At 53.0% G+C, this 25,482-nt stretch overlaps 1 protein-coding gene across 2 annotated transcripts; it reads left to right on the plus strand.

Annotated features, from left to right (window-relative positions):
• The first annotated feature begins 461 nt into the window (after positions 1 to 461).
• Positions 462 to 24,494, plus strand: SLC13A2 (solute carrier family 13 member 2). Of its 2 annotated transcripts, XM_058675663.1 has the most exons (12): positions 462 to 757; positions 17,449 to 17,577; positions 18,199 to 18,335; positions 18,428 to 18,633; positions 19,421 to 19,601; positions 19,698 to 19,820; positions 20,947 to 21,165; positions 21,337 to 21,425; positions 21,709 to 21,830; positions 22,780 to 22,941; positions 23,533 to 23,670; positions 24,134 to 24,494. In XM_058675663.1, the coding sequence occupies exons 1-12, from the start codon at positions 656 to 658 to the stop codon at positions 24,299 to 24,301; spliced, it is 1,776 nt and encodes a 591-aa protein (XP_058531646.1). In that variant the 5' UTR covers positions 462 to 655; the 3' UTR covers positions 24,302 to 24,494. The 2 variants fall into 2 exon arrangements, with proteins under 2 accessions (XP_058531646.1, XP_058531647.1); XM_058675664.1 differs by lacking the exons at positions 462 to 757; positions 17,449 to 17,577 and having other exon boundaries at positions 18,205 to 18,335; positions 18,457 to 18,633.
• The last annotated feature ends 988 nt before the right edge of the window (positions 24,495 to 25,482 follow it).

The raw sequence follows: 25,482 nt of genomic DNA on the forward strand, positions 1-25,482 counted from the left end.
CACCTCCTTTCAGTGGCTGGCTCTCTGTGCATGGGTGAGCAGATCCAGCAAGCACAAATCAGGCAGAACAGGCGACTCCAACTGTTTTCTTGATATCTGGGAGCAGAGGAAATCTTGCTGACCCCATTTTAGATCAGAAATTCCTAAAGGGCTGGATGCCCCTGTAGGCAGGGCAGGGACCACGCCCCCACTCCTCACCCCACCAGAGCACAGTACAAAGGGCTCTCCTGAGAACTTGGCTTTCAAAAGGTCAGCTGCGCTGAGAGGAGGGTGTGGACTCCCGCCCTGTAGGGCCTGTGATGGACGCCTCTGTGCCCATCCCTCTCCAGTCCCCGCCTCTGCTCCCTGGTAGCTGCCCTCCGCAGCCTGCATGCAAAGAGTTAATTCTGGGCTTAACTTCTTCAAGGAATCTGAAGCTTTTATTCCCTGATATTTCCTCCTCTCTTTGCAAAGTCTTCCCGATCTTTACTCCGCCTTTTGGTCCCTCCTCCTGGCTCTCACCTCCCAATCTCCAAAAACTCTTTGATTGCCAGGGTGGGTCAATGGTTAACACCTGCCCGGCTTTATATAAGCCTGCCCCAGGCTACCCACTGCCTCCTTGTGTCTTTGGTCCTGCAGCTGCTGGCTCCTGGACTGCAGCCTCCCAGCCCTCACGATGGCCACCTGCTGGCAGGGCCTGTGGGCCTACCGCATGTACCTGTTTGTGTTCCTTCTGCCTGTTCTCCTGCTACCTCTGCCCCTCCTGGTTCCCAGAAAGGTAAGGATTTATGGTTCTGGGTATGGATAACTCCAAAGGGCACAAAGGAAAGACCATTGGGTTCAGGATTGGGCATCCTTGGGACACCACACAAGCTCTTCATCCTCCCACCCCAGATCGAGGTTTACAAGCTCCTGGGTCTCTTGGGGGCTAAGGGTTAAGACATCAAAGGTAACTTTTGCTTTGCAACCAGCATAGGAGTGTGGTAGGAATGGCTTGGGTGCATTTGAAATACACTACTTGAGAAACAGGAAGCCAGGCGCATAAAGGAGATGCAGAAATGGGACCCGTGAGGTTGATCTGCCTTAGACTGGGTTTTCTGGGGGCTGAGAGGGAGTGGGAGCCACAGAGAGGGAGAGGTGAGTGGCAGGGTTTGGAGACAGGTGGCAGGAGAGCAGAGAAAGATGGCTTCTAGAAATTTATGACTTTAAGCATAGAGAAGGTACTACCTATGACCTCTAGGCTAAATATGCTGAGGTACTGCGGGACCCCTTAATGGTCAGTGCCAAGACTCTGCACTGGACGGAGAGAGAGCTGGGCATGGGCCAACTATGCCTACTTGCCTCTCTCCCAGCCACAGCTGAAGTAGTAACTTCATCCCTCATTCATGTGAGCCCTAACTGCACCCCCTGCCTGGTGCACCCAGCAACCATTTGCCCTATATCCTGAGGCATATCTGATAGTCCCATTTAACAGGTAGGGAAAGTGAGGCAAAGTCATTTATTCACAGTTGCAGATCTCGATTTTACAGAATTTGGATCTTATAAACCTTGGGCCTCCTTTATGGAAAAAAAACACAAAGCTGTAAGTCTAGAACTTGAAGATCAAGCCTTACAGGAAATCTGCCTCTGCCAACATGGCAGTCAGAGGTGTGGGCTGGCTCCAGTGTTGGGACTGCCTGCTCCCCACCCCTACCTCCTGGAGGCTGGCACAGACTCCTCCCCCCATCCCCTACAGCCTGTGGTCACAGGTAGGAAAGTGAATCAGTCTCATTCATGTCGTCCCAAAAGACTGAAGTGCTGAGGTGGTAATGGCAAAGCCCCCCTCGGCCCCTCACCCTGTAAGTGACAAGGTGCACCTGATCTTCGAGATAACCTTAGTCTCAAACCAAAGCTAGTATCATCTCTGCACCAGGGCCACATCAAACAGATTTTCAGGTAGGCTGGGGTAAGTGTGTTACACCAGAGAGGAAAGCCAGGTGGGACTAACAATTCTGTCTCCCTCACCCCCATCCCACCCAACCTCCTCAGCTCCTGGAGAAGCACTGCCCAGAAAGATATGGATCTCTTGCCCAAGGCTGCAGAGGAACCTGAGACAGTGCTAGAAGCCCCAGCCCTTCCTTGCCTTTCTTGCACTTGGTCCTACGCTTGCCCCTGGCCCACCCAGGCTGCCTGGCCCATCCCGCCCAGTGGACAGTCTCCCTCTGTGAGAGGCCAGCCCCTCCACTAGGGCCCTGGGCCTTAGACCCTGGGAAGGACATTGCTTTGCTCTCTGCTACCAGCCTGTGATTGTGCAGCCATCCCTCCTCATAGAGCAGCGAAAGCCCTTCTCCCATCCCACATCCCTGCCAGATACTTCTCCCTCTGCTCTCTAACTGAATACGAGCAGCCGCTAAGACGATGCGCTCTCCTGCACTGGAGCTTTCTCTCCCTAGTGCTCATGCTTAAAACTAAATGCCCGTCTCCTGGCTTCCATGTCACCCACCTCCCTGGGCTGTGCCCTTGGCTGGACTTGGCACAGCCCATCATCGCTCTTCACCGCACCAACGTCTCAGCCCCGCTGCCCGCTTCTGGTTGTCTTCCTGACTTCCCTTACTCCTCCTCCATCTGAATCTGAGGGTCCGGGTTTCCCAGGGTTCCTCCTGCCCGTCCCTCAGCCTGCATCTCCCCCACTGGGAGACTTGCTTCTGTCTTTGAAAAGCACCCCTATGCTGATGGGTCCCCAGCCTGCACCCCTAGCCCCAATCTCTGAACTTGAGCTATTCCCCTCACACTGGGCACCTCCTCTGCTCAAACCTGTTCTGTGTAAGCAACATGCACTCTTACAAGTCCACATCAAGCTCCTCCCGCCAGCTCTTCTCTTTCCGCAGTCTTCCTCCATCAAGAAATGCTTTGGCTAACTCTGTCGCTGGGCCTGATGCAAACCCAGAAGCATTCTGCTCCTCTCTCTGCACACCAGCAGCTGTTCCCAAATCAGATAGCCCTCGACGCCTGCTGGAGTTGCAGCCTGAATAACTCACTATGGGTTGAAAGGAAATGCTGTCAGTACTGTAACCCACAACACTCCAGTTCAGCAACACAGAGCTCTGCAGGGAGTGAGGCGTTGACCGTTGTGACTGCCCAGCACCGCCAGAAGCAATCAGGATCACTATCAGTGGCCCAGGAAAAGATCAAAATTCAAAATCCGAAGTACAGTTCCGATTGGATGTGTATCACTTTCACATCATCATAAAGTTGAAAACTCACAGCCAAACGCGGAGTTGTATGTTGGGAACCCTTATGCTCTGAACAGAATCACCCAGTCCTTTGCTGTCCCCACCTGCCCCTGCCCTCCCCAGCCAGCTGATCTTACAGCAGATAGATCACTGCCTCACTTAGGCCCCAGCACTGGCTTTCTATCCAACTTGGAATCAAACTCCATCAATTCAGAGCAGCTGCAAGGCCCTGAGGCTCAGACCCCATGGCCTCCCCACTACCTCAGGGTCCTCCCGGGAACCCCAGTAGCTCCTCCCTAGCCTCACCCCTGCCCACTCCCAGTGTCTCCATCTTGCCTCTTAGTCTCAGCCTCAACAAAGCCTTCTGTGACCAGGAAATCACTCTTTATTATGTAACTCTGCTGTTTGTCTAGAGGGTGTCCACTCTCAGATGATGATGATGATGATGATGATGATTATTATTATTAGTCTGTTGGTTTCTTGAGAGGCGGAGAAGCAGATCCTCTACCTGCTGATTTGCTGTCCAAATACCTGCAATAGTTGGGACTAAGCCAGGCCAAAAACAGGAGCCTATAGCCATTTTAGGTCTCTTTTACCGGCAGGGGAGGGGGCAACTGAACCACTTGAGTGTTTGCACTGTCACTGCTGCCTCCCAGGCTCTGCATTAGCTGGGAGACAGAGTCAGAAGGAACAAGCTGGTCTTGAACCCAGATATTTCCACACCCTAATCAGTATCTTAACCACTCTGCCAGACACCCATCCTTAACTCTCTGCAATTATTAATCTGTTAGCTTCTTTCTTATTCTCTGATTTCATGCACTAGAATGCGGGCTCTATGAGGGCAGGGACTCTGATGCCATGCACAGGAGTCTATGGCATGTAGAAGATGCTCCAAAAATCACTGCTGGATGCATGAATGGAGGCACATGGGTCAAGAGGACCCTATGGGGCCCAGTGCAGTAGCGTAGTGGCTAAAATCCTCCCCTTGTACATGCTGAGATTCCATATGGGTGCTGGTTCATATCCTGGCTGCTCTCCTCCCATTCCTGCTCCCTGCTTGTGGCCTGGGAAAGCAGTTGAGAACAGCCCAAAGCCTTGGGACCCTGCACCAGCATGGGAGACCTGGAAGAAGCTTCTGGCTCCTGGCTTCAGATTGGCACAACTCTGGCCATTGTGGCCTCTTGGTGAGCAAATCAATGGACGGAAGATCTTCCTCTCTGTCTCTCCTCTCTGAGTACCTGCCTTTCCAATAAAAATTAAAATAAATCTTAAAAAAAAAAGATTAAAAAGAGAATCCTGTCAGAAATCACCTGCTGAGCCTGCACTCTCAGGAATCCTGCCCTTCGCCAGGAGACTCTGAGCCCTGAAGGCAAAAGCGGGAGCCCACACTAGGTTTGCAACTGGCCCACAATACATAATAGTTGACATTTATACATTTCTCTTATGTGCTTAGGCACTGGGCCAACCACTTCAAAACAACAGCTCATTTGTTTTCCACAAAAGCTTCTATGTTACTGTAAGGCCCCTACTGTTATCTCTATCTTACAGACAGGTAAACCGAGGCTCAGAGTGGCTAAAAAAAGTTTTGCTTAAAAGCTTGGCTAGAATTTAAACTAGAGCCTGGCCTTGTGTCTCTACCTGAGGCTGTCCAGGGTGATGGCCCCACTGGGAACCCCTTCCCCTAAGTCATCCTCCTGTGCACCCAGATCAGCTAGTCCTCCCCCCACTCTGCAGTCCCAGGTGTCTGTAAGCCCTTGCCCTGTACTAGGCGTCACTGAAAAAGACAAGGAGTGTTCTGTCCTCAAGTTGCTTAGGTCTCAGGGAGGAGACAGCTTACATCACAGAGTTCAGAGTCAGAGCAAGCTCTTCCTACCCAGGCTGGGGAAAGGCTGAAGCAGTGGCACCGAAGAAGGGCCTTGAAGGTGAGAGAGACTTCAGCAGTCAGAGGCAGCAGCACAGGGCAGGCCAGGCACAGGGACCCGAGAGGGAAAGGAGCAGGGGCTGGGAAGAAATACAAAGTGGCACCGGGCAAATAACCAGAGTCTTTAAAGTGTCGACCCCTGTGGTGGACAGCGGAGCATGAGGTCTGCTCACTGCTCCACTGATGTTTAATCAGAAATCCAAGCAGTCCTTTCCATAGTCTAGACACCTTGCACTCACCATCCCTCCTTTCACCCATCCATCTATCCACTTACTGGTGCCCACAAAGCTCACTGGGCACCGTGGGATGGGTTCTGTTTAAATGTGCTAAGGAGAGGATTTAGGGGAGCTGGTGTTCCTGGGGGTTGGCAAAATAAGGACATGAACAAAGCACAAACTAGGGGGAATAATTAGCCTCATGGTTAAAATGCCAGTTAAGACATTTGCATTGCACATCTGTGTGTCTGGGTTCAATTCTTACCTTCAGCTCCAGATTCTTTCCTTGACAAAAGCAGTCATTGTATGAGGCACTTCAGAGTTCACGGTAGGGCGTACAGTTGCTGTAGTAATTAAGATGTCTCTTGGGGGGCTTGCACCCCATTTGGAGGAGCCCTAGTTCCTCTGCTTCTGTCCAGTTTTCTGCTGGTGCACACCCTGGGAGGCACTTGAGTACCTGAACCCTTGCTGCTCAAGTGGGAGAAGCGGAATGACTTCAATGGGAGCCAGTCTAAATTCTTATAGGAATCTGGGGACTGACCCAGTAGAAGAAAGATTTCTGTATGACTTTCAAATAAGATGGAAAATAATTTTTAAAAAATTTATGTTCAGGGCCTAGTACAATAGCTCAATGACTAATTCCTCGCTTTGCAAGTGCCAGAATCCCATATAGGCATTGGTTCATGTTGCAGCTGCTCCACTTCTCATCCAGTTCCCTGCTTGTGGCCTGGGAAAGCAGTCAAGGGTGGCCCAAAGCCTTGGGACCCTGCACCTGCATTGGAAACCTAGAAGAAGCTCCTGCTTTCAGTTCAGTTCCAGCCGTTATGGCCACTTGGGGAGTGAACCAGCAGATGGAAGATCTTCCTTTCTCTGCTTCTCTGTGAATCTGATCTGCCTTTCAATCTTCAACCAAAAAATTAAGTTTATGAAAAACCAGAATTAGAGTTAATCTTATTTTAGTGCAAAAGTTTTACACAGCGTGCACTTTTCCATGAGACTTCTGAAGACTCCTTGTATACAGGGACATTTTAAGATTTATTTTATGTATCTTATTTATTCAAAAGCAGAGTTACCAACAGAGGTAACATCTGCTGGGTCACTCCTCAAATGGCATGTTAACCACTAAGCTAAAAATCAACACCTACCTACCTACCTTTCTTTGACTCGTTCGCTCTTTGGTTCTTTCTCATGCTCTGTCTCTCTGTCACTCTTTCTTTCCAGGATAGAGGAATGAAAAAGCAGAGGAAGAGAGGAATTTTAAAATATATATATGTCTATTTTGCACTAGAATAAGCTTACCTTTGAATTCCATTTTCCATGAATTGTTTGCAGTATCCTTGTAAAGGCTGTGAAAACAATACCACAGGTTGTGACTGGCCTGGTGCAGAGCTGTTCTCTAGAATGGGCTCTCAGGAATAGCACCCCGAAGGCGGCATTTACCCCAGGGTCTCACTGGCAGAAGCCAGTCATGCACAGCCCTGGGTGAAGAGCCGTCCAGGCAAGAATAAGCAGCAGGTGCAAAGGGGCAGGGGCAGGGCCTGGGGTGTGCTTGGCAAGGCGAAAAGATAAACAAGGCCAGGACTCAGGTTTAGAGAGGAGGGGAGAGATCAGCCAGTGTTAGCCCTACTAGACCAAGGGGAGCAGTGGGGCTTGTATGCTGAGGGCAATGAGGGGTAAATAATGTGCTCAGGGGTCAAGCAGTTAATAATTTAGAGTTAAAAATAGCAAATGGTTCCCAGGATGCAACGGAACTATCTATAAAACCCATCTCCCTGTGCTGCAACATCAAGTGAGTCAGAGCCAAGAGGCAAGCAGAAAGTCCTCACTGGCATCATGCGTACCCTGAAGAGACAGACATTCAGTCTAGCAACTAAGACAACACTTGGGACACCCACATGCCCACAGAGTGCCTGGATTCAAGTGCCAGCTCTGCTTCCATTCCCGCTTCTTAGGAATACACACCCTGGGAGCAGAGGGTAACAGCTCTGGTGTCTGGATCCCTACCGCCCACATGGGAGATCCAGATGGAGTTCCCAGCTCCTAGTCCCCTCCCAGTCCAGCCCCAACTGGTGTGGGAAATTAGGGACTAAACCAGTAGATGGGGCGACCTCTCGTTTCTCAACTGAAACAAATAAATAATGTAAAATTAAGAAATCAATGTGTGTGATTACCTCCCTCTGGGGCAAGCTACTCTTGAACCCCCAAGTCAGAGGAAGATTCGGACGATTGAGTGATTTACTGTAAACAGACTGTGTGAGGATTTTGGACCCTGTATCTGCTGAGATTTCCTGGCTATCCAATCGAGAAAGCAGAGTCCAAGGAACAAATCGTGGATTTTGGAGCCAATTAATCAAGGAGTGAGAGCTACCTGGAAGCAGGTGATCTCATGGAGCCGCTCTGACTCCTCACATCTCTGAGCAGCTGTTGTGTAGATGACATGAGATAGTACACACAGGAACATTAAGGTGAGGCTGACTATGCTGACCCTGGGATGCCTGCATCCCATATCAGAGTGCCTAGGATGGGGCAGACTGTTCTGTTTCCAATCTAGCTTCCTGTTCGTGCAGGTGATGGCTCAAGTGCTTGGTCCCCTGCCACCCACAAGGGAAACCAAAATGGAGTTTCTGGCTCCCAGCCGTTGGCCTGGCCCAGCCCTGGCTACTGTGGGCATTTAGGGAGTAAACCAGTGAATGGAAGATTCTGTCTCTCTCCACCTCTCCCTCTATGTCACTCTGCTTTTTAAAAATAAACAAATAAATTGAATTTCATGGAAAATGGAGTTTAAAAATGAGTTTATTTTGGTGCCAAAAACTTTGAAATTCATACATATGAGAGGTTTTCAAAAAGTTTATGTAAAATGTATATTATGAAAATATTAGGCACAGATTTCCATTTATTTTGCGCATCAAAAAAAACTCATCTTTTTTTTTTTTTAAGTGTTACCTATGTTATTTGAAAGGCAGAGTTACAGAGAGAGGGGAGACAGAGAAAGAGATCTTCCATCTACTGATTCATTCCCCCAAATAGCCACATGACCAGAGCTGAGCTGAAGCCGGGAGGCAGGAGCCAGGAGCTTCTTGCAGATCTCCCACACGGATGCAGGGTTTCAAGGACTTAGACTGTCTTCCGCTGCTGTCACAGTTCACAAGCAGGGAGCTAGATCAAAAGTGGAGAGCCTGGAAGTGAACTGGTGCCAATATGGGATGCTGGTGCCATAGGCAGAAACTTGGCCTGTTACACCTTGGTGCCAGTCCCACAAAATAATTTTTCAAATTGAATTTCTCCACAAACTTTTGGCCATCATATGTGGAGTTCCCAATTCCCAGAGCTCATGGGACAATGACTCCCTTCATCCTCTGCCTCTTGTCTGACAGCCTGGGCCTTTGGACTGTCCCAACTGGCTCTGAGTGCCGTGGAAATAACTCACTTCTCTGTGGTCCTATTCACATGGCCACGGTAGTCAGAAAGGCCCCGATGCCCCACCTAGAAAACTGAAAGTTGTCAATGTTCCCACCTAAAAACCCGGAGGCTGCCTCTGGTCTCCCTCTGGAGCTGGGGGCCCTGTGGTCCAAGTGTGGAGCCAGGACTAACTTCTGAGGATGTGTGGAGATGGATTGACTGGCCTCTGGGCCATCTGAGAATGGCATTCAAATAAGATCGGGGTAGCGGCTCCGTGGAGGGAAGGAGAGGGTTCTCCACTTGGACCTTGCCCCCAGATTGCCACACTGTGGTCCTGACCATCAATTCCTCTTACGTAGGTAGGAATGGCTGGGCCAGGTAGATACTTTACAGTCGAGCTTCTTGGTCTCTGTCCAGCCACGAGACCCTGTGGTGTTGTGAAAACGAAGTTCCCAGAGGCATGTGGGAATGCTTTGTTTGGCGCTGTTGCGGCTTGCGCTTTGCTCCTCGGTGGACACAGGTGGGCCTGGCCCTGGCCTTGGCCCAGACTGTGAGGTCAGAATTTTTCCACCCACTTTGATTGCTCTGACACTCAGAAACCCATTGTCTCTCCCAGGGGCCTTCTGTAAGCAGGAGATGATGCAACAAGGCCATTTACATAAAGAAGCCGAAATGAAAGGTTCTTCCCGGTGAGAATGGGCAGAGGCTTGGCGAGCAAGCCTTGGGTAGGCTTGTCGTCGTAAGCATGCCGCCTGTGGGATTGGCTTAGGGACTGTATTTGGCATTCTAGGATTGGTTCTGAGCTGGAACTGGGCGTAAAGCATGGGGACCAAACTTGGGGAAATTGGCTGGCCTCGAGCTGACCCAGCTGTTTTCAGGGTCCCCTGCAGTACAAGTGGTGTGTGGCTTCTGCGCCGATTGCTGTGAGGATGGGGCACACATTTCACCTGGGTCTCCAGTTTAGTTGGGTGCACAAAAAAAATTGTTTTTTGGTTCTGTTTTCCATAAATGTTTTGAAGTTGGCCCATTTTAAAAGGCCTTATCCCAAGGAGTTAGATGGTTTCAACAGGGTGCCAAAGGGCCCTGGTGCAAAACAAAGGGTGAGGGAAGCATTAGCTTAACAGCTAAGCAGCCCCATCCCACACTGGATTCCTGCTGGCTCCAGCTCCACACTCTGGCTGCCTGCTCATGCAGGCCAAGGAAAGGCAGCAGGTGATAGCTGGGGTATCTGGGTTCCTGGCACCCATGTAACCTGAATTGAGTCCCCCGGCTCCTAGCCTTTCTTCCCCAATGCCACCCTTGCCATCTGCTCACCTGCTGACAGCTTACTCCTCCAGACTCCCCTGCCAGTCTTCCTCGCCCCCCCGAGAGCGCAGCTAGGGACGCTCCCGTCGAAGGACTTGTGGACAAGGACGTGGCATGCAGGAGATATGCAGCTGTGTAGTGTACCTGGAGATGCTCAGTGTCTCATCCCCTCTCCAGAACAAGTAATAAATGCTGAGGGAAATTACGTGAGTTCTCCAAGCGCATACAGTGGCAACAACAACACCGTTCTAGGCATGAGGTTTTCTGAACCCCCATACGTGCTTCCCCAGAGGGGTTTGGAAGCCCCTCTGGCAGTTCCTAAGACTTCCCGAGGGCCAGAGCAAGGCCCGGCTCGTGTCTGCCTCCTCCATGCAGTGTCAGCTCTGCGTGCAGGGCCAGGCCTCCGCCAGGCTCAGCCGCTGCTGCCTGCAGAGTGTGATCTGAGGACAAAGACTGAGGCTTGTCAGTCATCTCCTAAAACTGCCGGGGGGGTGCCATGCAAATGTGCCTTGGGAGCTTCAAATGTGCCGGCAGAGGGTCTATCCCAGTCTACCAGAAGAAAGAATGTTTGAGCTAAAATCTCCAACGAAAGACATCAAAAGGATAAAGGGAAGAGAGGTCCAGAGTGAGGAGGTTAGTGCAAAGGCCCTGTGGCCAGAGCAGGTGGCAGGAAGACTAGAAGAACATGAAGAGGGTCCCTGTGGCTGGAGCAGAGGGAGCAAGTGAGAGATTGCTGACCCCGGGTCCAGACCAGACCAAAACATAGGCTCCTAAGAACGGTGGTAAGCTACTAAAGAGATGTGAACCCTGTGGATGTGTGTTGGAGGCAGGGGTACAACTTGCATCTCTCTGGCTGCAGCCAGGAGAAAGGTGAGACAGGAAGCTGGGAGATGAAGGAAGATTTTGCAGGAGGCTGGATGACAACTTTGGGGCCTGGGACCAGGTTAGAGGCTCAGAGCTGGGGAAAGAAGTCCGTGGGAGTGGCTGAGGATGGCAGAGCTATGGAGCCTGACCCAGAGAGGGTATTTGCAGGATGAATGTCTGGGGACACAGAGACGGCCAGTGCCTGCCCCGCAAAGACTTCCAAAGCAGCAACTGTCTGAGGTGGGGATAGACTGCGGATCTGAAAGGGGCGCCTTCCTATGAGGTGGGGATGTGAGTGGGAAAGCAGAACAGTCCCTGGCCAACACCTGCCAGAGCCCCGACCCCTGGACTCAGGAGCGCACACACAGATCTGAGAGCAGAGTTAATCCTGCAGCCAGGGAACAGAGTGGGGGAACAACCGCTCTGCAGGCCCTGAGGAAGGAAGAGGCAGTAGCTGCCAGCAGAAAACCCTCCCCTGCCTGCTCTCTTCTTAGCTCTGTGAGTGACCGCACGTTAGGAATGGTGTCCCAGGCTTGTGAGACGCAGCCCTTGCCAGATTCCAGCATGTGGGCCAGCCCTGGACTTCTGACTGAATATAGCCAGCTCAGTTTCTACAGACCTGGGTTGCCAGGTACAGAGTATGAGGATGACCCTATCGGGCGATTTGGTCCCCAGATCCTCGCCTCTTAGACTTGGGGATTCTAGCCTAGCAACCAGACACTCTGGCACCAAGGAGAAAGGGTCCCCAGTGCTGTGCTGGCATCTGACCCAGGGGTCTTTCAGCACACCAACAATTCCCTGAGCTCAAACCTGGCTCATCAGTGTCAGTAAGTGACAAAAAGATCATGCCAGACTTCCCAAGTCTTAGTTCCTGCCCTTTTCAGAATACTGCACTGGGATCCCATGTGAGCACCGTTTCATGTTCTGGCTGCTCCACTTCCCTTCCATCTCCCTGCTTGCGGTCTGGGAAAGCAGTCGTGGACAGCCGAAAGCATTGGGACCCTGCATTCGCATGGGAAACCCAAAAGAAGCTCCTGGTTCCTGCCTTCAGATTGGCTCAGCTCTGGCCATTGCAGCCACTTGGGGAGTGAATCAGTGGATAGAAGATCTTTCTGTCTCTCCTTCTTTCTGTAAATCTTCCCTTCTAATATAAATAAGTGAATCTTTTAAAAGAAACACACACACACACACCCCTAACCCACTAGACATCACAGCTGGCTTTGCTTAATTTAGCCTACAGTTGGGCAAGATCATTGAACTTAAAACCTATGCTATTATAACATATTGAATATTTCAAGTAATTTGTTAAATAGCATACCAAAGGTGAAAAACACGAGGGCGGTGCGTCTTGTACACTAAAACCTGGTTTGTGCTGAGTGTGTCCCTTTTGTGCCATTGTCAAGGGAAGAGTCATAAATGGAACTGCAGGCCTGCACTGTGGTTCTGTCGCCTGTGGTCACCACCTTTGTCAGTTGTTGGTATGTCACAGCAGGCGTCTCATCATCTGTTTTCACAGATCCTCAGGTCCCCTAATCCAGGAAGAACAAGGCAGCAAATTATGCTTCAGCTCAACCGACTGTGCAGGAGGCTGGATGGGGTCAAAGGGCCAAGCCACCAGGCGAGGGAAAGGCTTCGTTTTGTTGTTTTGAAGATGCATTCATTTATTTGAAAAACAAAGTTAATTCCATCTGGGTTTCTCACCTTGGGCGCAAAGGTCCAAGTAGTCAGGCTGCCTTCTGCTGCTTTCCCAGATACATGGGCAGCGAGCTGGATGGAAAGTGGAGCTGCTCTATGGGATGCTGGCACTGCAAGCGACATCTTCATTTACTGCACCACATGCCAATCCCAACACAGGTTTTAGATGCTAATAAAAAGCATACACAACAGAAAACGAGCCAGTTTGAATCTAAAGCATGTTGGAGGAGCTGTATAAGTATACTTCAAAAAGTCATGAAAAATTGAATGAAAAAATAAGTTTATTCTAGTGTAAAAACATTTTCAAATCCATACAGTTTTTTTCATAATACACATTTTTTCAGGGACTTTTTCAAAAGCCTTCATTTGCAGGGAGTTCGAGATTCTTTCCATCAAAAGAAGTTTCTATTTTAATTCAATTTTTATTGTTTTAAAAATATATTTATTTATTTGAGGGCCCGGTGCGGTAACTTAGTGGCTAAGGTCCTGGCCTTGCATGAGCTGGAATCCCATTTGGGCACCAGTTCGTGTCCCGGTGGCCCCGTTTCCCATCCAGCTCCCTGCTTGTGGCCTGGGAAAGCAGTAGAGGATGGTCCAAAGCCTTGGGACCCTGCACCCATGTGGGAGACCTGGAGGAAGTTCCTGGCTCCTGGCTTCCGATTGGCTCGGCTCTGACCATTGTGACCGCTTGGGGAGTGAACCAGTGAATGGAAGATCTTCCTCTCTTCTCTCTGTATATCTGCCTTTCCTATAAAAATAAATAAATCTTTTTTAAAATAATAAATAAATAAATAAATATGCATTTATATGAAAGGCAGAGTTACACAGAGAGGGAGAAACAGTGAGAAGAAAAATATCCGTCCAACTGCTGGTTCACTCCTGAAATGGTCAAAACTGCAGCAGGTGAGCCAGGCTGAAACAAGAACCAGGACTTCCAACCGGGTCTCCCACGTGGGTGCAGGGGCCCAAACATTGCGCCATCTTCCACTGCTTTCCCAGGCCAGTCACAGGGAGCTGGAACTGAAACAGCCGGGACTCGAACCAGTGCTCATATGGGATGCTGGCCTCATAGGTGGCACTTTATCCCACATTTTTTTCCATCAACCTTCTTCAGTCCTCAGTACATGAAGCATACTAGAGCTTGCAGTGGCTGATGTGACTTCCAGAAGCTTCGTGTGGAGAGTGGAGATGGGGTCTCAGGAGTGAAGCAGCTTCCTACTAATGCACCCTGGGAGGCAGCAGGTGATGGCTCAAGTACTTGGGTCCCTAATACCCATGTGGAAGACCCAAATGGGGTATCTGAGTCCTGCCTTCATCTTGGCCAACCACAGCTACTACACAGAACAAGCAGATAGAAGATCTTTCTTTGACTGTCTCTCTGCTTATCAAATCAAATGAAAGTTTAAAAATATAAAAAGCAAAGCAACTGCACAGAGCCCCCAAAAAATGAGAAGTGGTGGGTCCTGAGGAAAATGGACCTGAGTTCTGAGCCCCGCCCCTTGTCTCTCCTGCACCACACTGGTCACAGCATGTGGGCCCAGGATCCTTCCCACACTAAAGATTGAGCTCAAGGTGGAGGATAAAGACTGGGGCCCAAGGCACCACACCAGAGAGCCTGGCTTCCCCACTTCGGCTTTTTCTCTCTTCATGCTTGAAGCAAGGACGGTAGTCACCACTGGACAGAGCAGCTGACTGGGACTTCTTTCTTTTATGATTTATTTATTTTTATTGGAAAGTCAGATATTCAGAGAGGAGGAGAGACAGAGAGGAAGATCTTCTGTCCACTGATTCACTCCCCAAGTGGCACAACAGCAGAAGCTGAGCCAATCCAAAGCCAGGAGCCCGGAGCCTCCTCCAGGTCTCCCACACGGGTGCAAGGGTCCCAACGCTTTGGGCTGTCCTCAACTGCTTTCCCAGGCCACAAGCAGGGAGCTGAATGGGAAACGGGGCCGCCAGGATTAGAACTGGTGCCCATATGGGATCCCAGCGCAAGCAAGGTGAGAACTTTAGCCACTAGGCTACCGCCCTGGGTCCTTGACAGGGACGTTTTAAGCCACTTGAAACACACAGACTGAATCAACAATGAGTGCCCACTGCCCCACTCCACCTCCTCCCTCCTTTTGTCCCCAACCAGAGAGTTGTGGTTGTGCAAAGTAGAGGCATGCCAGGGGCCCAGAGAGACTGACCTGCTCTTAGACCCAGGGGAGGGAGGATCAGCAACTGGCTACCAGTCGTTGCTGGAAGGAAGGGAATGAAGAAAACCTAGCCTCAGCAGAATGCTGCAGCCCGGGTGTGGGGGGAGGGATGGGTCTCTGGTCAAGGGCAAAGGTGGCCCCACCCCTGGGTCTGAGGAGCTCACATCCAGGTTGAGGTGAAGCAGGGAAGGGAGCTCAGCTTGGCGGCCCCTGGCCATACCCACACGGGGACTGTTACTGGACACAGTCCAGACGTCTCCCATGGGTTGCATCGCGCTTGGCCACTCCCTAGCCCTGGGACTTTGACAAGCCACTTAACTCTGAGCCCTTCTATAAAGTTGGACCACCACACCCACCTAAATGGTTGTGAGCTTCTCCAGGGGTTGCTCAACCGACAGAGGTTTCCTCTTCCCCCGGGACACCTCCCACTCCCACCTCTGGGGATCTTTTCTAGGCTTAGGGATGCTCCCAGACTGTGCTGTGTATGCAGAAGCAAATGGCTAGGCTAGGGCAAGTAGGGTAGGGAAGGGAGGAGGGGCCCTCCAGCCCCATGCCCAGCTAACCCCTGCCTTCATACACTCCAGTGCAGAGTGGACAATTGTTTTGCCCTGGACATCTTCAAATGCCGATGCCCCCTCCCTGGAGGCTGCTTTCTGGTTAATGATTTCCCAGCCCCAGGAGCCACTCTGCTCCCTGGCCCAGGTCGGACCTCTGATGTCTGAGGCCTACTTTCTAGCCTTCACTCCAACTCCCATCTCTGCACTGAGGTCAGGTTTCTCTGGACTTCTCCTTGGGAGGTGAAGGGGACGGGGTTGGCCCTAGTAACCCAAACACTCAGAAGACCACGGCCTGGACCTGGGCTGCTCCACCCAGGCATTGGGAACCTTCCATGGAGCCCAGAGCTGTGCCAGGTGCTCTTGTAGTCATGCGCTGCACCTAGCAGGTCCAGCTCCCAAGTCTACTGGGTTCCGAGCTCCAAGGAGCCAGGTACCACCGAACAGACACCTCCCTCCCGGAGCTCACCTCCGCAACACATTTATTCCTGCAGGCCACAAGAACCAGGGAAGCCAGGTACCACTTCCTCTGATTGCACCTGTCTGACCTGGGGTCCTCTTCTAGGTCCTCTGTAGTTCCACAGGCCAGTTGGAACCTGACAGCCTGCTCCATCCAGACCTATGCAGTTGTGGCTGCATAATCATGCTTGGGGCCCTAAGGTCAAAGACAAGGCAGGGAGTGAGTGTATGGCTTTCTTGTATGTTTTTTTTTTATGATTTATTTATTTTTAATTGGAAAGTTAAATTTGCAGAGAGGAAGAGCTTCACTTCCCAAGCAGCCACAATGGCCAGAGCTGTGACCATCCAAGGCCAAGAGCTTCTTTCAGGTTTCCCACTTGTGTGCAGGGTCCCAAGGCTTTGGGCCGTCCTCAACTGCTTTCCCAGGCCACAAGCAGGGAGCTGGATGGGAAACGGGGCCGCCAAGATTAGAACTGGCGCCCATATGAGATCCCAGTGCATGCAAGGTGAGGACTTTAGCTGCTAGGCCACCGCGCTGGGCCTGTGTGGTTTATTTTTTAAAGATGTATTTACTAGAGTGTCGGAAGGCAAGGGAGAAACAGAAAGAGATCTATCCACTGGCTCACCCCACAAATAACTGCCGTGGCTGGGGCCAGGCCAAACCAAAATCAGGAGTCTGAAACTCCTCCTGGGTCTCCCATGTGGGCAGCAGGGATTCAAGCACTTGGGCCATCTTCTGCTGCCTTCCCAGGTACAGAAGAAGGAAGCTAGTGGCTGGAGCTGAGTCGATTCAAAGCCAGGAGCCAGGAACTTCTACCAGGTCTCACATGCAGGTGCAGGGTCCTAAAGCTTTGGGTCCTCCTCCACTACTTATCAGGTCATATGCAGGGAGCTGAATGGGAAGTGGAGCAGCCAGGGCATGAACTAGTGCCCATATGGGATGCTGGTGCTTGTAGGGGGAGGATTAGCCTGTTGAGCCACCAGGCTAGCCCCATTATTTTTTATTTCCATTTTAATTATTTTAAAGATATAGAGAAGATTTTTTGAGATGTAGTTATTTTTATTGGAAAGTCAGATTTACAGAGAGAAGCAGAGAGAAAGATTGTCCATCTGCTGGTTCACTCCCCAAGTGGCCACAACGGCCAGAGCAGAGCTGAGCTGCTCTGAAGCCAGGAGCCAGGAACTTCTTCTGGGTCTTTCACACGGTGCAGGGTCCCAAGGCTTTGGTCCATCCTCGACTGCCTTCCCAGACTACAAGCAGACAGCTGGATGAGAAATAGAGCAGCCCGGATACAAACCGGTGCCCTTATGGTATCCCAGTTCATGCAAGGCGAGGACTTTAGCCACTAGGCTACTGCACTGGGCCCTAAATTTCCATGTTAAAACAGGACCTTGGGCTTCTCCCAACACTGTTTGAAATGGGGTGGATTGGGCTCGGCAGCGTGGCCTAGTGGCTAAGGTCCTCGCCTTGATCCCATATGGCCGCTGGTTCTAATCCTGGCAGCTCCACTTCCTCTCTATCTCTCCTCCTCTCAGTACATCTGACTTTGCAATAAAAATAAAATAAATCTTTAAAAAAAAATGGGGTGGATTTTCTGGGTGTCACAGGCCCGTTCTCCTAACTGCCTCTGACACTTCCTTCACCCACAGGAAGCCTACTGCGCCTATGTCATCATCCTCATGGCACTCTACTGGTGCTTCGAGGCTTTGCCCCTGGCCGTCACTGCCTTGCTGCCCCTCGTCCTCTTCCCCATGATGGGCATCATGGAATCCTCTGAGGTGAGCTCCCACGGCTGGGAGGGCAACCTGCCCTGTCACCTGCAGACCAGGAAGCCTCATCCTAGGCAGGGCACACAGAAGTGAGGCCCCTGCCTCAAGGGGTGGACAGTACGGAGGGATGGGTCCAGACCAGGGGGTCCAGGGTACAGGTGGGTCTGAGAGTTAACTCAGTGGAAATGAGCAGTCTTCAGGCCAAGGAGGTGGAAGACCCATGGACCCAAAACCTGTATGCTTCGAGCCTTTGGTGGCTCTTAAACCTAAAGGAACAGCAGAATTGCCAGGAGGGCTGGGTGAAGCCCAGATGGCTGGAGTTTCTGCTTTCATAGACCTAGGGCACAGTTCAAACACTGCATTTCCAATGTGTTCCAGGTGGCAGCCGTCACTGAGTTCTTTCCCAGCCCCGTAGCCAGAAGCATGAGTACTTCTCCAGGCTAGAGTATTTCTCAGTCATTCTCAAAGGGAGAAAGCCTTGGGAACCCAGATCACATCCAAGAATGGATGATCCCAGGGCCATTTCCCTCCTGGAGTGCAGAACCCAGGGAGGTGCCAGCATGTGGAGTGTCGGGGCACTGGCATGCAGTGGGAGGCCCCAGGGTTATGTCACCTCACCCCTGCTTCCAGGTTGGCTATGAGTACCTTAAGGACAGCAATGTCCTGTTCATCGGGAGTCTGCTGGTGGCCATCGCCGTGGAGCACTGGAACCTGCACAAACGCATTGCCCTGCGAGTGCTCCTCTTCACTGGGGTGCGACCTGCCCTGTAAGTCCCCACAGACCCAAGATGGAGAGAGGCAGGGTTGGGGTGGCGCGAGGGATGTTGGAACAGCAGGACGTGTGTCTGTCCATTCCCAGGCTGATCCTAGGCTTCATGGTGGTCACAGCCTTCCTGTCCATGTGGATCAGCAACACGGCCACCACGGCCATGATGATACCCATCATGCATGCTGTCCTGCAGCAGCTGCACAGCCACAACAGCGATGTGGAGGCAGGCAACGACAATCCCACCTTCGAGCTCCAGGAACCGAGGCCCCAGGAGGAGACCAAGCTGGATGAGAAAGGTGAGGCCGGTCCCTGCCTCCACCCCTTGATTCTTGGGGGAGGCTCCAAGAAACCATCAGTCCCCAGAGGTGAGGTCAGCCTAGTGCTTGGAGAAGCAGGAGGTGCACGGATTGATTTGGCATGGTTTGCTTGGATCAGCTGGTTTTCCAATGCTAAGACCTGGGCAGGTATTCAGATTAGCCCTTAAGATACCTGCATCCCATGTTAGGTGCCTGGATGTGATACCTGGCTTTAACTCCAGATTCCAGCTTTGCGCTAATGCATACCTTGCTTGGGAGCACTGGTTATCAAGTATTTGAATCCCTGCCACCCATATGCTAGACCTGGATGGAGTTCCCGGCTCCCAGCTTCAGCCCTGGCCTAGCCCCAGGCTGTTGTGGACACCTGGGGAGCGGACCTATAGATGGCACATTTCTGTTTCTGCTTCTTTGCCTCCCTCTGTCTCTCAAATAAATACATACAATGCCAACTCTTGTGTAAAGGATCCACTGAGCCCTGGAAAAGCCAAGGTGCTGGGTTATCCTTGTAGAAGAGAGCCAGATCTGGGATTGGCTGTCAGTGGTTTTCTTCTGTGGTCTGAACAATTCTTGTCCTTCTCTCAAGAGACAGGTGGGACCAGATGGTGCCCAGGGATAGGCCCCGGGGAAGACCCTGAGGAATGCCAGGCCCGCTGAGGCCTGAAGGCAGCCTCTGCCCATGCCAAGCTGAGGGAGTCTGGGCTGTTGACTGTGCGTGGCCACTCCAGGCCATGACACTGCAACCCTATTCCTTCCCTCTTGTTCTCAGACGAAGGACAGGCCCAGCCCCTCCCACCTGTTCGTTCAGAGTCACAGGATCACAGGACGCAGGAGCAGATCCACTTCACCCAGGGCATGAGCCTGTGTGTGTGCTTCTCAGCCAGCATTGGGGGCATCGCCACACTGACTGGCACCTCGCCCAACCTGGTGCTGCAAGGCCAGATGAGCTCGTGAGTGATGGAAGCAGCCTATGCGCAACCCCTAGGGAGGCAGTGGGCTGGATGGTCACCAGGCCCCATCACACAGCAGCCCTTTGTCCCCTTCAGGCTCTTCCCCCAAAACCCCAGTGTGGTAAACTTCGCTTCCTGGTTCGCCTTTGCCTTCCCCATCATGATCATCTTGCTGGTGCTGGCGTGGCTGTGGCTGCAGATCCTCTTCCTGGGTATCAAGTGAGTGAGAAGCCCTGGTTCCTACCTGCACCCCTGGGCTGAGACATGGAAAATGCCTATGCCCATGAGAAGGCCTGTTCCTCCCAAGGCCACCCCTGCACACCTGGCCTCCCATCGAAGGGGAATTACTGAGGGGAGAGTTTTGCTCCACTTAGCAGACAAGCAAACTGAGGCCCAAGATGTCTAGCTAGACTTCTCAGTGCTGAGATTCAGAAAAATAGCTGTGGTGCCCAGGCCAGAGCGCTGTCTCTGAAGGATGCTCCAAACCCTTTGGGAGGTTCCACCAGGGAGCCAAGTCCAGGGCTGTAAGAGCCCAGCAGACAGAGAGCCTGGTTTAGGCCAGAAGGCACCCAGAGGTGCTGGTACGTGAGATGACTGTTGCAGGACTAGAGGATGGAGGTGCAGGCATTCCAGACAGCAGGAAAAGCTTGTGTGATGCACAGAGGCAAGAAAGAACATGGTGTGCTTGGGGGAACTCCAGTTCTGTGAGTCTGAAACACAAGGAGCAAAAAAGAGTTATCAGGCCATGAAGCTCAAGAAGTAGATGAAGAGGATTACACAGGATCTTGAGAACCACATAACGAGTGTAGGTCTGTTCAAGTGATCTGTCCAAAGTACAGCAACAATGTTTAGGATTTGTTGACAGCGCCCCATTGTCTGGGAAGGAAGAACAACAGATAGCCAACTGTACCGCATTAATGTTCATACCACCACTGCTGTCCCATACTCGTGGCAGACATCGTTAATCAACCCCAGAGCCAGCTTAAATGGCGCTTTAGCAGAGTCCCTACTGGTTTGCAGTTCAGAACTTCAAACAGGGACTACCAGTGACCCAGGGAAATAGGAATGAAATGGCTTTAAGGAGAAGACCTACACTGGTTATGTGGTTCACAAGATCCTGTGTCATCCTCTTCATCTGCTTTTTGAGCTTCATGGCCTGATAACTCTTTTTCGCTCCTTGTGTTTCAGACCTAACCCCCCAGCTAACCAGGATTTGCCAAGAGCTTTCTGCTCCTCTCTAGAACCCTGGGCAGAGCTAGGCCCCTGGTGCAGTGATGGTGGAAGCCCTTGCTCCCCCGTGGGGGGAGGGCCATCACAAGCCGCCCCCTTACCCCTCTAACTGTAGCTTCCGGAAAAATTTTGGCATCGGGGAGCAGGAGGAGGAGCGCAAGCGGGCAGCCTTTCATGTCATCAAGGCAGAATACAAGCTGCTGGGTCCCATGAGCTTCGCGGAGAAGACTGTCTGTGCCTTCTTCCTTGTGCTGGTGCTGCTGTGGTTCACACGGGAGCCAGGCTTTTTCCGTGGCTGGGGCGACGTGGCTTTCTCTGATGCCAACGGGACTGTGTAAGATTTGCTGCCCCACCCCTGGACCATGGGACACACCTGAGAGGGAGGGCGTTCCCCAGGGCTGTGGGGGAGGCCCACAGGATGTCTGTGGTAAGAACTTCATCCCACCACAGCCTGTGGTCCTGCGCCCCTGAGCCGCTAAGCCTGCCCTCCCTGCCTGCCCCCCAGCACTGTGTCGGACGGATCAGTGGCCATCTTAATTGGCATACTTCTGTTCATGGTGCCCTCCAAGATCCCAGGGCTGACCCAGGATCCTGGTGAGCACCTGGGCTGGGGCAAGGAGACGGTCCCCGGGGAAGCCCCTGGGTTCAGCTGTGCAATGGACCTTCAGCACAGCTGGCAGGAGTAGACAAGGATGAAGCCAAGGGCACAGGGACTTGGGGACGGAGTTGGTTATGGTAGGACTGAAGATTCTTCCTCCTACATGAGGAGAAGATCCAGCAGAGACCCATAGTGGGTGTGTGTTGGGGAGGGAAGCAGGGGGAAGTCCTGTTCACCCTAGGTGGGCCTGGGTGGCTGACACTGTTCTCCTGGGGGCAGACAACCCAGGGAGGCTGAAGGCTCCAACTGCCCTCCTCACCTGGAAGATGGTGAGCCAGAAGATGCCTTGGAACATTGTACTTTTGCTGGGCGGCGGCTTTGCTCTGGCCAAGGGCAGTGAGGTGAGAGCTCCCCACATGTCACCCCCTGCAGCACCCTGCCCAGCTTCCACCCTGTGGAAAGGAGACTTGATCCCCACCTGGAAGCCCCATAAAAACAGGAGAGATTTGGATCAGAGGGAAGAAGAATATGCACAAGGTTTTGGGACATTTCTCCCGTCTATTTCTAAAGCCACGGGGAAGGTGTGCTTCTCAGTGGGAAAGACCTGTCCTGAATTCTCTACCTGTCCCAGTTTGGCAGCGCCGCCTGCTAGGTGTAAGGTTCATGCTGTCTGCTCATGGTAACCACCAGGGGGAGCCATGACCACGCCCAGCCAGGCTCTGGGACCAGAGTGTGCATCCCAGAGGAAAATCCCGAGTTCTGGTTGAGCTTAATCCTTGCAGACAGGCAGCTGCTCTGGCTGGGAAATGATGCAGGACTTTGGGGGCTGGAGTTGGTGCAGCCCTTGACTGTGCCCAGAGCTGAACTGGGCGCCGGTGAGTTGCCAGTGCAGGGGAAGGAGGGTGCTTGCAAGCCATCCACAGGATAAGGCCTCAGAGCTCTTGCGACCCTGTGCAATTCCCAGGACCCCCCCACCCCTGATGTCCACCTCTTCCCGGCCTCTATCAGGACATGCCAGGAGCAAGGTCTTCTCTGTCCCAGCTCACTGCTGGAACAGGGCCAAGGTCATCCACCGATGGACCTGAGAGAGACTGGGAGGGCAGAGAGTTCTCCTGCCCCCAAGCCCAAGGCTTCCTGAGAAAGCCCAGAGTCGCTTCTCGATTTCTCCTCCGACCCCTTTGCCCCACTCAAGAGCATGAAAGGACCTGGGTGTATCCTTACTTTCCCTCAGAGCTGACATTGACCCTGGAGACCAGGGAGATGTGGGCAGGAGCAGGACTCTCCCCAAACCTGGGCAGAGGACTCTGGGCAGCCCTGCTGCCTCTCCTATATCACCCCCTCTGCCCACAGGAATCGGGCCTGTCAGCGTGGCTGGGGGACAAACTGACGCCACTACAGAATGTGCCGGCTCCTGCCATTGCCTTCATCATCAGCCTTCTGGTTGCTGTCTTCACTGAGTGCACCAGCAACGTGGCCACCACCACACTCTTCCTGCCCATCCTGGCCTCCATGGTGAGCAGCTCTGCAGAAATAACGTCCTCCCCACAGTGTTCCTGCCCACCCCTTCACAGGTGCTACCTGTCTGCACCTCCTCTCCTTTCCTGGAGATGACCCCTCAGCATCCACCCTTCCCCAAGCTCTTGAGTGAGGTACTTCAGCCCCTGACTCAGCCCATCCCTGGTGACGTCACTCCTGGAGCATCCTGATGGAGCTTGCTGGCGGCCTCACCCACCTCCCCACCCCAACCCCCATTCCGGCCATGCCAGAGGAGCCAGCATGAAATTGCTCCTCGGAGCGTCCCCAGCCCCTTCCTCCCCAGGCGCGTTCCCGCAGCCTTTGATGACACCCCCAGAGCCCCTTTGAGATCCGTTTTATGGGCCCCTCCTCTTGCCACGCCCCGCAGGGCAGGGTGCACACTCATCCCCTCCAGAGAGGTCAAGGGGCCTACCCCAGGTCACAGGCAGCAGTGGTGGGTTCACAAGCCAGAGAGGGGGAAGGGCATAGTGAGGAGCAGAGGAACTGTGGGGGGGGAGTGCTGGGGTGCTGTGGCTCCCGCTCTGGGATGGAGACCTAGCTCAGCTGCGGTCCTTGGTGTCCCTGCAGGCTCAGGCCATCTGCTTGCACCCACTCTATGTCATGCTGCCCTGCACCCTGGCCTCCTCCCTGGCATTCATGCTGCCCGTAGCCACCCCGCCCAATGCCATTGTCTTCTCCTATGGGGGCCTCAAAGTGTATGACATGGTAAGTGTCAGCGAGGCCTGAGTGCCTCAACCTCCTCCCTGCTCCATCTGTCCATCCTGGTGGCCGTCAAAGTAGCTCAAAGCCCCCTAGTTCTCAGCTTGGCCGCAGGGAGGGGCAGGTCCAGCAGGAGGGCAGGACATGAGTGAGTCCTTGGGTAGAGGGTCCCCAGGCCCTGTCTGCCCAGGCCTTGGCAGCTGGTGCTATATGGAGGCCCAGACACAAGGCTGGCATCCTCCAAACCCAGGAGCAGTTTCCCTTGTTGCCATTAGCCCTGGAGGTGGAACAAGGACTGGATGATGGCAGAATTTCCTCAGGCAGTTATGGAAGGGGGGAGAGTAGTTTGGTTTGGGAAGTGGGGGGAGTGTTCTGAGCACTCTAGACACCTGAGGGATGGATGCCGCCACCCCTTTACCCCTAGTTCCTGCTCCCTCAAGCTGGCCCTCACCCTCATCCCCACCCCCAGGCGCGGGCAGGAATCGTGCTCAACATCCTCGGGGTACTGGTCATAGCGCTGGCCATCAACAGCTGGAGCATCCCGATGTTCAATCTGCACACCTTCCCGTCCTGGGCACATACCAACAGCACTTTCCATTGTCTGTCCACCTCCACCCCCACCACACCTAGCCCGTAGCCCCCAAGGGTGCCAACTGGCCAGGCCCCCGGTCACCAACCCCTGTTCACAGTCCTCTCAGCCAGAAGGCGCACACCACACTCCAAGCTTGGGGCTGCATGTGTGTAGTGTCAGGCATGTGAGCTTGAGGCAGGCACCTGCGCTCAGCCTCATTCCTATGAGGAAAACGTGTGCTTCCGTGTGTATGTGTGTGTGTATGGATAGGCATGTGTGTGAGGTAGGTGTGCAATGTGAGCATGGCTGTGTGTGCGTGTGATCCCAGCATGCGGACAGCTGTGTATTCACAAACAGCACTGCACGCCCTCCCTGGCTCCCCTGCTCGGTGCCCATACTCCTCAGCACTGTATTTATTGAAGCTCAGATTGGAGGGTCCCCGGGAGGAGGGCCTGAGGCGGTTGCCATGGGAACAACTTCTGGGCCTGGAACAGCCTCCTGAGGTCTCTATGGCCTCTGGGGGTTGAGGGAAGGGTTATGCAACCAGCCCCCATTAAAGTCTTTCTCAGTAAACCCCAGGATAGTTTTGTATGGTGCGGTGCGTCTGTTCTCTGGGGCTGGCCCTGGGTTGGAGAGTGCAGTGGGAAGGGGCCTGGCCTCTCTCCAGTGGGGCACTCCCCCTTGGCATCCTTCCTGTGCAGAGGGAGAAGGTAATGGTCGGGCGCCCCTGCCAAGGCCGATCAGAGTGGGCGCAGCCACCCAGGAAAGCAGCGCTGACATCACTGGGCCCAGCTAATTGGGAGCGGCCAGTCCCTGCGTGTCTCTGGGAGAACCGGCCTCTGGTTCCCAGAGCACTCCCTGTGCATTTGCATAAAACCTTCGGCCCCTGCCAATTCCTCCCCACAGACCCTTCCTCCTGCTGGAAAAACCGGTCCCTCCAGCATAGGGGAGCCTGGCTGACCCGAGCCCGGCACCCAGAAACATGGACCCTCACCCACGCAGCAAGCAAGAAGCACGGGAACAGACCCCGGACCGGGAGACTCGGGCGCTCCTGCCTCTCAGTCCCAGCCTCGTCCTCCCTCCCAGACTGAAAATCCTCAGTCTTGGTGAGGTGAGGTGAGGGTAGGGGAGGATGTCCCCTCACTCCTCATCCCTTCTGGGCTTTTCTGGGTTGGAAGTCCCCACTTGTGTCTATCTTGAGTCTCCCACACAGTGGATGGCCTCTGGCGCTCATTCAGAGGGACACG

The sequence above is a fragment of the Ochotona princeps genome, chromosome 17, assembly GCF_030435755.1.
Source record: "Ochotona princeps isolate mOchPri1 chromosome 17, mOchPri1.hap1, whole genome shotgun sequence".
NCBI lineage: Eukaryota > Metazoa > Chordata > Mammalia > Lagomorpha > Ochotonidae > Ochotona > Ochotona princeps.